At 46.9% G+C, this 13,622-nt stretch overlaps 1 protein-coding gene across 2 annotated transcripts in view; it reads right to left on the bottom strand.

The window, feature by feature from the left end:
- The window catches only part of LOC119213904 (coiled-coil domain-containing protein 85A-like), a 46,285-nt gene extending 33,193 nt beyond the window's left edge, over positions 1-13,092 (bottom strand). The window contains exons 1-2 of one of the 2 annotated variants that reach the window (XM_037465120.2): positions 12,397-13,092; positions 10,810-11,878 (exon numbers count right to left, since the gene is read on the bottom strand). In XM_037465120.2, coding sequence (XP_037321017.2) covers positions 10,810-11,878; positions 12,397-12,588 — 1,261 coding nt within the window. In that variant the 5' untranslated portion in view covers positions 12,589-13,092. The remainder of the gene's footprint in view (positions 1-10,809; positions 11,879-12,396) is intronic. The other variant, XM_037465121.2, reaches the window with a different exon arrangement.
- Positions 13,093-13,622: the final 530 nt, after the last annotated feature.

Here is a 13,622-nt window from a genome sequence, read left to right as displayed (position 1 = left end):
TCCTCTAAGCTGTGTGCTGGCATTTTAGATAAGAAAGGATGTAATAAAATCACCATAATTTGATTTTTAAATCAGTACATTGTGGTGACATTACCTACCACCCTGGGCTATGAGGTAAGCAGTCAAAAAGACTAGAATCAAATCAGTGATGGATGGAAAAATGATCAGACAAGTGATTTAATTTTCCAAAGACATGGGCTTTTATAAGTGTGACCTTTCGTATGAACGCCCAAAGAAATGGGGACTGTTCGTGGACTGTGATTACAAAGGTTCCAGCGAGAGAGGTATGGGTTAAGGACCAATTGGACTGATTAAGTGGGGATATTGAGGAGGAAGCTGGTGAGCTATTATGAAGACAAATCATAAAGACATTAATTAGAACAAAACCGCAGGATTAGAGCAGGTCTGATTAAACGGTCTAAAAGACTTGTGTACCCGTGAGTGATCTTAACAATGTGAGTTTTTAATCTAAGGGGAAAATAAAGACCATGTTTGATTGGTAATACTAATACAACTATGTTCAAGTATCATTTAGCTGCTCATCCCTGCTGCATGATGGCTTGAGTCAGGGGCTCAGGGGATTGACAGGTCACTGCCCATCACTGTCAATTGTATATGGCGGCTGTACACCACTTCACTGCAATTCAAATATGGTAACTTCCATTCATTAGTTCCCAAAAAAAGACAACATGGCAACGCCCGTAAGCCGGGGGGGGACGATAGTCGATCGCTGGCCAACAAAGAATAATGATTAGTAGGTTTTTGGTCCGATTTTTTGGCCCGTCTCTGTTGAGCTCCTAACTCCTTTCCAAAGTCATGGATATAAAAGAATATTGGAATCTGAGCTCACAGAAGAACTTCTTCATTTAAATTTAAATAGACAAAGATAAAAAGGCACCATGTAAGATAATCCCACATAAAGAGAGCTATAGGATAAAGGCAAACGGAGCTGAAAGGATGATGGACATAGTGGACAGAAAAACGTCAGCATGTAGATGGACGAACACGGAGCCCCGGCCGACTCTGTCCCTCTCTCCTACAGTCTGGATCTCTGGAGAGCGCAAATTACATTCCAGATTGACACCAAAGCTGCTGAGGTTCACGTTATGCACTGACACGCACACACAGAGGGTCACGTACATTGCACACGCACGCCACATAAATCACGCTAATTTCTGTCTGCAGCAGACAAATTGAATTAGACCAGCACAGAGAGAAGGAGGAAGGGAGAAAGATCTTTCATGAGTGCAGGCTGCTCACCAAATGATTCTGTGCATTAACATATCACAGGTAACTGACTAACTGAGGAGTTGAACAGCATGACACAACAGAATGTAGACGACTTTAATACCAGCATTACGGCTTTATTTTACAAAGCTACTCTCGCAGGATTCCTTTTTCTATAAGATACTTAAAAGCTTCTGTGTGAGATCACGTGATGTCTTGTGTGGTGGCGGGCGTGGTTTCGGCTCGCTGCAGAGGGGGAGAGAGGGGGAGTGGCTCAGGGAATGGTGTCAATTGTCCTCAGCTGGAGGTAATGAATCTCCAGGTGAGGACAATTGACAAGATGCATCCCCGTCTATTTAGGAGTGAGACGGGAGCGAGTGGAGGAGGACGGCGAGAGCAAGCCGGAGAAACGTGTGTAATAATAATAACACTACAAACTGTGAGCAAGTGTCCGTTGGTCATTCCAATGCCCTATGAACCCAGTTGTTACAGTGGTGCCCAACGTGACGGACGGACGATGACGGACGGACAACCGGCAGCAGGGGATACCGACCCAGCCGTTTATGGCAGTGGGCCGGATGATCGGGGAGCTGGTGACCATCCAGCACGACCAGGCGGAGGCCAACAGACAGTTCCTGGGGGCGCTCCAGGCCGAGGCGTTGGAGCAGCGGCGGTGTTGGCCGGGCTGACACTCCACTGGCTGACAGCGCCGGATGATGTCAGGGGCGTACCTGGAGGCCTTCGAGGCGACGGCGGAGGCGTGTGGCTGGCCGGAAGACCAGTGGCCGGTGAGGCTATTACCGCTCCTGATAGGGGAGGCGCAGACGGAAGCCATGGGACTCCCACCGGCGGAACGACGGTTCCCCCCGCCATACTACCCACCCACCGACCGACCGCAGCAAACAGCGGCGCCATTCCCATCCCACCGGGAGTCTCTCAAACGCCAGGGCCGGCGTGCTGGAGGTGCGGGCAGCCCTGACACCTCCGGAGAGATAGCCTGCTGATGGAGGTGGGGCAGGTGATCCGGGTTGCCGGCGCTCCATCACCCTCCCCCGGCCCGGGAGCGACGTACCACGTTCCGGTAAGAATCCAGGGGGGGTATACGCCAGGCGATGGTGAATTCGGGCTGTTCGCAGTCTATGATCCACCAAGAGTTCCAAGTTCCGCTCCATGGAAGATTTTTCACTCGAGCAGTCTCGTGACGATACTCTACGCTCAGCCTACGACCAAGTGATAAAAATTGATGGTCAACTGGTGCGCCGCAGCGCAGTCGTATCCGCACTTTTCATTGATTAGGGACAAACTGTATAGAGTGAGTCGTGACACTCGGATGGGGCAGGAAAACATCCAGTTGCTGGTGCCGAAAAGCCGCCGGGAAATGATTTTCCAGGCGGCTCACTATAATCCGATGGCGGGTCACATGGGATGCGGGAAGACACTAGACCGGATAATGACCAAATTCTTTTGGCTAGGCATCCGGTAGACGTGCGCCGCTGGTGTGCGTCCTGCCCGGAGTGTCAGCTAGTTAATTCACCAGCCATTACGAGAGCTCTGTTGCAGCCTCTACCTTTGGTGGAGGTCCCGTTTGAGCGCATCGGCATGGACCTCATCGGGCCATTTCACCGGAGCTCACACGGATATTGCTTTGTGTTGGTTCTCATGGACTACGCAACCCGAAGTGTGTACCATCCCCAGACCGACTGGTTGGTGGAATGCATGAATAGGACGCTGAAGTCCATGATCCGTAAATTTATTAGCGAAGATGAACGTAATTAGGACCAATGGCTTGATCCTCTGTTGTTCGCAGTCCGGGAGGTCCCCCAGGCCTCCACAGGGTTTTCTCCCTTTGAACCTTTGTTTGGCACATCACCAAGAGGGTGCTGGACCTTATTAAAGAAAGCTGGGAGGAAGGTCCGAGCCCCGGCAAAACGAGATCCAGTACGTCCTGGACCTGACAGCAAAGCTCCACACACTGGGTAGGATGTCACAGGAGAATTTGCTCCAGGCCCAGGAACGACAACAACGGCTGTATGACAGAGGAGCCAGGCTGTGAGAATTCAAACCGGGAGAAAAGGTACTTGTTACTTCCTTCATCCAACTCTAAACTCCTGGCTAAGTGGCAAGGGCCTTTTGAGGTCACACGTCGATTATGAGGTGGTGCGGTCTGACAGGGGCGGTGCTACGCAAATATACCACCTCAACCTCCTGATATCCTGGAGGGAGGCGGAGTCTGTTTCTCTGGTGTCCACAGTATCGGAAAGAGAGGACCTGGGGCCGGAGGTGCCAAAAGCGGTCAATTTACCAATATACCATGCTTCCCTTTGGCTTGTTCGGTGCCCCGGCCACGTTCCAGCGGCTCATGAACAGGGTGCTGCGGCCGCATACCTGGACGATGTGATCATCCACAGCACCACCTGGGCGGAGCATGTGCGGCGGGTGGACGCGGTGCTGGCGTTGCTGAGGCGGGCCGGGCTCACCGCCAACCCGGGGGATGTGTGCAGTTGGACGGAGGGAGGTACGGTATTTGGGGTACCACTTGGGGGGCGGGCAGGTGCGCCCTCAGGTGGACAAGACCCCGGCTATCGCGTCCCAAGACAAAAAAAGAGGTGAGGCGGTTTTTTGGGCTGGCAGGCTACTATAGACGGTTCATTGCCGGCTTTGCGGACCTCACCAGCCCCTTGACCGACCTGACCCGGAAAGGTGCGTCAGATCCGGTCCAGTGGTCGGAGCAGTGCCAGCGGGCGATTGAGACTGTGAAACAGACTCTCTGTGGGGAGCCGCTCTTCCACACACCTAATTTTTCTCTCCCTTTTACTCTGCAGACCGACACATTGGACAGAGGGCTGGGGGCCGTTTTGTCCCAGGAGGTGGGGGGGGTCGACCAGCCGGAAGCTGTCAGAAAGGGAGGCCAGGTACAGCACGGTGGAGAAGGAGTGCCTGGCCATCCGGTGGGTGGTGGACTCCATACGCTACTACCTCCTGAATGAAGTTTCTATCAAACAATGAAATCATTATTTGTCTGGTTTTTAGAAATCATTATTTCAAGATTTCAAGTTGACTTGTGTAAAATAAACATTAATTATCCACCCAGGTTTAATGAATATGTTGTGTTTTAGTGATGTCACGTCATGATAAATTGATAATAAAAAATAATAATAAAAAATGTTCTTTCTGTTTTCATTTGGTTTCTAAATATTCTTAGTACTTCAGTTCCCATCATGCTGGGGCTGTAGATGGAAACAAGAAGTGTAATATTGCCATGGAAGGAATGCTGTTGATTAAATACAGATATTAATATAATGGTTGGCTACTTCAATAGCGCATGTTAGACATTGTTGTGATGTTCCAAGCATGGCACGAGGAACTTCTCTAACCGGACCTCGTTAAATATCATTTTTTGCCAGTCCTCCAGCCTGTTTATTCTGCTCTCCCAGTGAGGGTGAATCATCTTACATTCTTTGTCAAATGGCACTACGTTTTGCGGGAAGAGAAAATATGTCAATATGTAATGTCAGCCTATCCTATATCATCCAGCCATAACTGGACATATTGCCCAGGCCTGGTTCTGTTACGCCACTCTCCAAACCTCCAGAATAGCCCGGTGCTGTTTTCTACTTGCTGAGGACGCTACTTTCAGTGCCTCCCAGATAGAAGGAAAGCACAGCAGTCACAGCCCTCCTTAAAAAAGTTGACTGGAATAGAAAGGAACTCAACTGTGGTGGGACTGTAAGCCCCTCAAAATTTGACTGTCTGCACATCCCTCCCATATCAAACCTGGTGATGCACGGGTCTCTCATGAAAAGGTCAACCTTCGACTAAAGCCCAAGTGGCCATTCTACAGCTCATTTTGGGTTTTATTTATAATAAGGGCATTGGCACTACCAGGGCTACTATAAAAAGCGGGTAAATCACACCCATGCCTTTTCAATTATTCAGTGGACTAAGGCAGCAGTGCAGAGAGACACCACTGAAGTTAATGACTTCAATTTGTAGAAGAGCTGAAGCAGAATGAATGAGAAGCTGAGGTAAAAGACGGGGATGGAATCTGAGTTGAGCAGGCGAAAGCAACGTGTTGTAAAGAGAAAGCCCGAGAGGAAAAATGAGAGTAGAGAGCAAAGACGTAAAAACTCAACAGAAGATTATAGATTATCCTATATCAATATTTTATTTTGGTTGTTTATTAATCAATTGATTGAACATTCAAATGTGTTAAATATTTAAGCTTACACCTACAAGGATCCTTCATTGTGTGCTGCTTTTGGATTCTAAGTTGAAGGAGTTTCTGGACAACATGCAGAATTGGTTTTTATTCCGTCACATTCCAAACCTACTGAGGATGACCATTACGTGGTTAATATCAGGCTAACCTCTAATCCAAGGACAATGACCACTGACACAACTTTGGGATGTGAGGTCATTACTAAAATGTTGAATCAGCTTGTATTAAAAAAGTTTTCATTTTGGAGTCAGATCTAACTGAATGCAAAACAAAGACACCTCTAAACCTCAAAATAATCCAGTTTCTTTATTTATCTACATGTTAAATTCAAACATTCACCTTCATGCACCTTTATTAAAAAATCCCACTGAGTGTATAATTCACCCATTGTTTGCCTAAAGGTGTTAGAATTGCACTCCACAGCCAGAAATGTTAGCTCCACATGAAGCTTTATAAGCGTTTTGAAAATCGGTAGGAATATGAGTCATGTTCTGATCTGTGCATCTATTTCCTACAGAACTGGACACAGTGCTTTTCCTCTACAAGTGCTGTCAGCCAATAAAAACGGGTTATTAATAAGCATATTGCATGCTGCAAATGCTACAGGAATTAATATTCATGCGTACCTTACAGGAACAGTAAGTCCAGATACTATTGTTTCCTGGTAACAGCCGAGTCAGCAATCCTGCGTCCACCCAAGGTGCAAAGTTATTTCCCATGGCTTGAGCTGCAGTATAGAGCAGCTCCACTCAGCACTATAGGGATCATTACTGCTGGACAGCATCAGCTGCGGTCTGTGATGCACTCGAAAAAAGACGGTCCAACTCCAACCTCGATGACTCAGTTGCCAAAGTGTTCAGAGAGGACTGAAAGCATTATATAATTTCAGCTGCAGTGCTGCTGAACGTGACAATCACACAAGTCACAGCATCTAGAAGTATGTGCACATACAAGCCCTGATTGTGGTAGGCTACAATGAACTACTGGGGTTGGGGAGATCTGATTGAGCGAGGCTCCTTAGAGAGGTATCGGCTGTGTGAGCCACCGGGGACTGTGTCTGCAATACGTCTTACCATAAAGCAGAAAAGAAGGATTGAGTTGCTGTAAAGAGCATTGACATGATGGGGAGTCAATGTCATCACAGCATAGAATTTGAAAAGTATCTAAATGTTTTGTTGATGGGATCTTTATTCAATCTGCACTTTCACAAAGACCTTTACAAGGTAAACGAGGCAACGAGTAGGGTGCGCTGGGAGCCGCAGGGTTGGCTGCACACTACTCCCACTGTGTGGGATGGGTTCAAAGTATAAAAAGAAACATGGGTTCAAAATGCAAGTTGCTTTGGATAAAAGTGTCAGCTAAATTACATGTCATGTAATGTAAAATTATCTGCAAAACCATCTTGAAAACACTCTGTCTCGATTTCGGTATGATTATGTGATGTTTGGGTTTCACCAACAAGCTGACCAGTCGTGCAGTCGACTACTAATGATGATATCATGTGTGTTAACACCATTCAGTTGGTTGTTGAGGCCCCATGGTGATTAGCAACTTAACACTGGACAGTTGGTTAGCTGCAGGAAGCAATTGTTCATGGCAGACACGCGTTCGTTTGGGTGAGCCACAGTCAAAGTATGTTTTATTCCAACAAAACACCATTCCGCTAAACAATCATTAACTGACTACATTACATGCCATTTATCTGACGCTTTTATCCAAAGCGACTTTCATTGCATTATAACCCATGCGTTACATTTGCCTGGGAAGCAATCAGGGGTAAGGTGTCTTGCTCAGGGACACTGCGACATGGCACATGGGGCAGCCAGGATTAATACATAATTATGAAAATGAAACGTACAGCAATACAATATGGTGTTATTATGTTAAATGGCAGTCATTTTAACTTGACCAACTGATGTGCCATTTTTTCAGACTGGAGCAGCCTTACTGCTAATCGCTTTGTAACATGTCATGGCATTTTGCATATAAAGTAAATATACTAGTTGACACTGTTATGCATCTGAGAGATTGTACCCTACAATAAAATAATGGGCAATCGATGCAGATGTCACCCTTAACTGTTTTATTTGTATTTGTGATGCTCAGAACGCTGATCACATGATTACAGGTGGGGATTGTCATCACCAAAACAAAGCAAACTCTTTGCACTGATGTTTTACTAAATGTGTTGTGTAAGCCTCAACAGTAGATTCGGATAGATTTCTTTATGCGTTTCATTGTTGTGGCCATTGTGATGATGATAAACTTTTCATTCCACCCTTCAGTAAACACAAACCAGCGACATTCCCACATGCATTTTCGTCTTGTAGTCCAACCTGAGTTTAGCCAGATTGTGCAGCTATTGTAGCTAACCCTATAGCTACTTCCTGAGCCACTTGCCGGCTAACCAACTATCTTCATCCATATGTTATCTTTAATGAGATTGCATTAGCGATAATGGTACAACGTTCTGTTCTGGATAATAACGAGATGTATTTAATACGTTGACACCACTCATTGGTCTGAGGAATACAGTGACATTAGAGGGTGGAGCTCAATAAGACATTTGTCAAATGTTACAATTTTTCTACAACTTTCTGAACACAATAATTGGTCAGGGGCGTGGTAGTAACCTGTCAATCGCCAGGTAGCCAGCTAAAGGCCTGCTTCCCAACCACCAGGCTGTGAACCGTTATTGGGCCATTTGGTACTAGGCCGCACAGAAAGAACAACATTTATTTATTTTTTTGTCAAAAAAATATTTTATAATGGAAAAAGACCAGATTCTCTAGCCAATTAAATGTGCTTGTGACTCTTGTCTCATTTCGTCACCAGGCACATTTTTGCAAGTTTACAATTGTCAACTCCTTGCTGCGCACGGCAGTTTCTACCACTTACCTAAAGTATACTCAGCTGGTTTACAGTCTTTTTGACTGTAAAAACATCTTTAAATTAAAGCTGCGAGCAGCGTTGGACGGATCCTTGCTACTCCTTGCACGTCGGGGCACTGGCCAGACGGTTATAAATGCGGCCGAGGAACCCTGCGGCCGTCGGACGAAGCGTTCGCAAGTCAGTGGTCGTTAACAGTGTGGAGCAACTCCAGGAATGCAGCTTTGCAAACTTTATCTTTGACATTATCATGGTCTTAGGCCTTTTATGTCAACATATAACTAGGAGCTTCTTATGCACCGTTAAAAATTAAAGCCTCTCAGAATACCATACATGAGCCAATATCTCAATCACCAGACTACAATTTGTCATTTTCAGATTAGATTTAAAAGGAAACAATCAATACTTTCATGACCATTCCAGGCAGAGAGTACACATCACTATGGTGTGACTTGGTGATAACCAGGACATTATGATGTACCAGTCCAAAATAAAAGCCTCTTAAAATACCATACATGAGCCAATTTCCTTCAATATCTCAATCACCAGACTACAATTTGTCATTTTCAGATTAGATTTAAAAAGAAACAATCAATACTTTCATGACCATTCCACTTCAGACAGATCACATCTGATAAACCATCCCAAAATAAAAGCCTCTCAAAATACCATACATGACCCAACTTCCTTCGAAATCATTCAAAAGGTGTTTTTTGTAAATTGCTCCCTACGCACATAGTTTAATATTTCTTCCGGCAAAATGCAACTTTTAGAGCCTAAGGTCTCGAGCACACTGCATGGATTTGAAAAGAATCGGGTTTAATCCCTGGGAGGAGTTCGGTGTTTTACAGTTGTAAGAAATCATGAAAATAGGCTAAAAGCAGGCCAAAAAGGCACGTTTTCAACCATTAATTAAATTCAATGGCGGAAAATCTAGTTAGGCGCAATTGCATACCATGATTGACTTTTTTGTAGGACATCGGGGGCGGAAACTGGCCTAGTGTGGCAAGACATCTTGTTTGGTGTTTTTAATTTTTTTTTACCGCTATTTAAATCACACACTGTATTCGTTCAGCTGCATTTCCTTTCCCGCGTCTCACATACACACACTAGCGGAAAATCACTGTCAAAATTTAAGAGCGCAAATCAGATGCGCGCGTGTGAATCATCCGCGAGCAAATGTCAGTCTCACGATCTACCATGGTGACTGGCTCCGCTGCCTTACTTTCAAAAAGAACAACAGTGAGCGCGTAGAAAGCACCTTCGAGCGCGAGCAGAGATTAGCCTCGTGAGCAAGGAAGGAAGTCCACGTTCCGGGAGCGAGCAAATATCTTGCGCGAGACAGACTTTTTGATCGCGTGTCAACCTGATTTGCGCTCTCGAATTTTGACAGTGATTTGCCGTCATACACACACACACAGCCCCTCCCCTCTGTGCACACCGGCTCTGTCTCGTGTGTCATGAAAACAAGATCATCTCTGGAAGCGTGGCCTGGCCTATTTGGTGGCAGACAAGACGACTGTGGCAAAAAGTTGAAATCTCATGAACACCTTTACACAATCACACAATGAAAAGTACTATAAAATATAATATTTTCAATACAATTTTGACCCATGCAAACAAGCGATTTCACCTTCTTTAGAAAGTTAACTAGTCGCAAGTTTTCGGTAAAATGCAGTTGGGTTGTTGATGGTAAAAACATTAGGCTATATGTAGCAGCTGTGAATCAAATAAACTTATTATAAATAACGTAATTATTTATTTTTACTCTAACACTGAAGATTTGCTGCTTCAATCCAGAAGAGTATAGAAACTTTTAGAACACTTTCCGAAAATGGCACGTATTGAGAATGAGGACCAGCCAGGAGAGGTATCAGTCTGAAACAGATACATGGATACACAGGGAAAAGTATTTAATAAATTTCTGGATCTTGGCACTGTTCCGGATGGAAAGGTTGACACCATTGTGTCAGCTGTTAAAAAAGTCCAGTAGACAAATGTATCCCAACAGAGGTTGTATGGGCTCGGGACTGATGGGGCAACCGTAATGACAGGTCGAATCCCTAAATATTGTGACTAAATGTTGTTTTTTAAATGTAGGGCGTGTAAATGGGGTTGTAAAGCAGCTAAAAGGACAGCTTCCCCAAACTGGTGACTGTGGCCTGTGCTGCCCACAGACTGGACCTTGACTGCAAAGACAAACACGGTGAAGTACATGGCCACTTTCAGGAACTTATCACCCTGGGTATCAGTGACTTAAAGGACTAGTCGTAGCGAGGACCCTAATAATAATTCCTTGAAATACAATAGGTTCTTCTGAATTTAATTTAATTTAACAGAAGTATAAATATGACATCTATCATTTCAAAGACAGATTACATTCTGGTATGATGTTCTATCATCAGGTTCTTCTTTAAGGGTCATGGATGATCTAATGAATTGATTATACAAGTTAAGAGTTACCCTCTGCCTACCGTTGTACAGACTCTGGTGGTGGGGGGCCATCTCCTCTCCCGGTGTCCTCCCCTGACCCCCGTCCCTGCTGTGGGAGACGCTGCCATACCTTCCCTTGCCGTGCTCCAGCCCAGGGCTGTGCTGAAAGTGGTGGTGGTGCCGTATAGACTCCTGATTACCCACGATCATCTGCCCTTTCATCAGTTGCTCGGAGGTCCCCATACCTGCCATCTTGGCCTCGGGGCCCCCGCATCCCACCCCCATCATGTTGACCGGCCGGTGTCTCTGATTTAGCTCTGGGCTAGACTTGCCCTTCCCGACGCCCCCGACCGCCTGCCCCGACATCAACGGCTGTTTGTGGGCTAGCAGGTTGGAGCTGCAGGGTTTGGTGTGGTTGTGGCACGGTAACCTCGTGGGGGACTTGCTATGTTTCTCCGGGCTGCGGCCCAGCAGGCCAAGAGGGTCCAGGTTGGTGAGGGAGCCCCCGCGGGCGCGGCAGGACTGGGGGAAGGTGTTGTACTCTGGGGTGGAGCTGTGCCTCCTGCCCGTGGATTCACACACGTCTCCCAGTTTGTGGTTGGGCTCTGACGGGACGCGCCTCGATCCAGGGCTGGCTGAGAGACCCAGATGAGAGGGTTTAAAATGGGGGTTGTCCGGGCTATCAGTGCTCCCCGCGCTGGAGGTGCTGCTCCCATCGCCCAGGTCCCGCAGCAGCCCAGGCGCCGGTAAACTCCCACCCAGCTGAGACTGGCTGCTCTGACTGTCAAAGGAGCTTCTACGTCCGGGACCTCCGTGCCCTCCGCCACCTTCCCCTCCACCTCCAACAATGGCCGCAGCTCGCTCCTCGTCCAGCATGAGGCACACTTCCTTGAGCTCCAGGTTTTCACGGACGACCTCTACCTGCCGCTGCTCCAACTCCTTCAGCTTCTGCAGGTAGATGGACACGTCCTTCCTCATCAGGCCGGCGCTGTAGCGGCCCAGGCGCTGCCACTCCCGCGACACCCGCTTCCCCTTCTGCCGGTCATCGTCCAGGAAGCAGCACAGGTCCCGCAGCTCTTGGTTGTCCTCCTGCAGTTTCTGGTTCACGTCCTGGTTTATATGGCGCACATACACAGAGAGCAGCACAGTGAGGGATGCCATTCACACTCTTGTTGGGTTCAATGATTTGATGAGTAAGACGAATATGCATCAGTTCTGTTTGAATGTCTTTAGTTCAACTGAAAAACACCTGACATGCAAAGTCCATTGACATTAATCTGCAACTATTTCGATGATTGTTTTGAGTTTGTGTATACTCTGGTTCTGGCTTCTCACATGTTTGTGCTTTACTTTGCTTTCATAGACAGTTGACTTGTTTGAAAATGTCAGACTATGGCCCAGGAAGCTGCGACCGTCCTTTTTTTATTTTCTGACATTGTATAGGCAAAACAATGAAAACATGAAATGTGAGATAAACCAATATAAAGACTTCCATCCATCCAAACAAGTACTGTACATTACTAAGCAACAGGTCCAATGATATAACCTCAATTATTCAGTGACTATTTTGCACAGTCAAACTTTAGATGCGTCTTATACCTCATAATGTACTCCCTCACTGATCTCACCTTTAAACTCCGGATCTCGTTCAGGTGCTGCTGGAGTCTCCGGTTCACCTCCCGCATCAGATTGCCGTGGTCCATGATGGCGCTCCTCTTCCCCGCCTCCGCCCTCCGCAGCCACCGCACCAGCTCCTCTTTGCCCCACTTCAGCAGCTCCTCGTCGCTCATTTTGGAAATGTCCTCCGCCGGTTTCTCCATCTTTTTAACTACACCAGACAGTCCTGTATCTGGTGAATCCCCGTGAACAAAACACCAAACAAATCCGCCTAACAAATCCTCCCGGGATAATTCTGATCCAAAACGCTGCTCGGGTCCCCGACCCTACCCCACCCCACCCACCCTTGCTATGCCCGTGGAATCACATCGCTTTCTCCCACGCCCATGTTGCGGCTCCAGGTGGTCCTGCTGCTATGTCCCCGCAGTTACAGCGTCAGTCTGCATGCTGCTGCTGCGTCTCCGGCTCAACCTTCCGCTTCGCGGGGCGCTTTCTCTCCAGGCGCATGCCGGCCGGCCGCCTTTTGCGCACTGCCGCCGCCGCTCTGTGCGCACTACCTGCGCTGTCCGACCGCCCGGGAAGAGGACGGGAGAAAGAGGGGGAGGGCTGCAAGATCAGGTTGCAGGTGCATGGCCAGTGAGATGAAGCGCGTTCATGTGGAGAAGATACTCCCTGTTCCCCCTCGCTCCGTCGATCGTTCCTCTGACGCATCGTTGTCAAGTTGCGCCATCTGCTGCGGATGAAAGACAGGACTGTTTCTCCAGATGGTGGATTGTGCTACAGAACACTTTTTCTAAATGCTCGTTTGACCTGGTGGAATGTTTTTGTATAGTAATTTTGTTAATATATAACATATTAAACACCAGCCCTTTCTTCCTGTCCTCACCGTCTTAAGCTGCAGCTTGCTCCTGTGTTGTTTTAAACAATACAATTTTTAAAAAGAAGATAAATTAGGAAGTGGAGTCATATTTGGTCAGTGACACCAGCACAGATGATTTAACCTGAAACAATGTTGTCAGCTGTCAAATGTTAGTTCTTAAAGTACAGTGCATGTACACCAAGAGCTTTCACTCTTTCAATGCCAAGAAACAATGGTTTTGTACACAGCTTTTCTAGGGGAACGCCACAGTCCCTCACCTATGACCTTTAATGTTCATTGTGTCTTATCTTTCACGAGATACTGGTCATACCAGATGCCACAAACAGGAAGAAACTGCCGAGCCAATGTGACTACCGG

Source organism: Pungitius pungitius, chromosome 13, assembly GCF_949316345.1.
Source record: "Pungitius pungitius chromosome 13, fPunPun2.1, whole genome shotgun sequence".
Classification (NCBI taxonomy): domain Eukaryota; kingdom Metazoa; phylum Chordata; class Actinopteri; order Perciformes; family Gasterosteidae; genus Pungitius; species Pungitius pungitius.
This window is presented reverse-complemented; position numbering and strand designations above follow the sequence as displayed.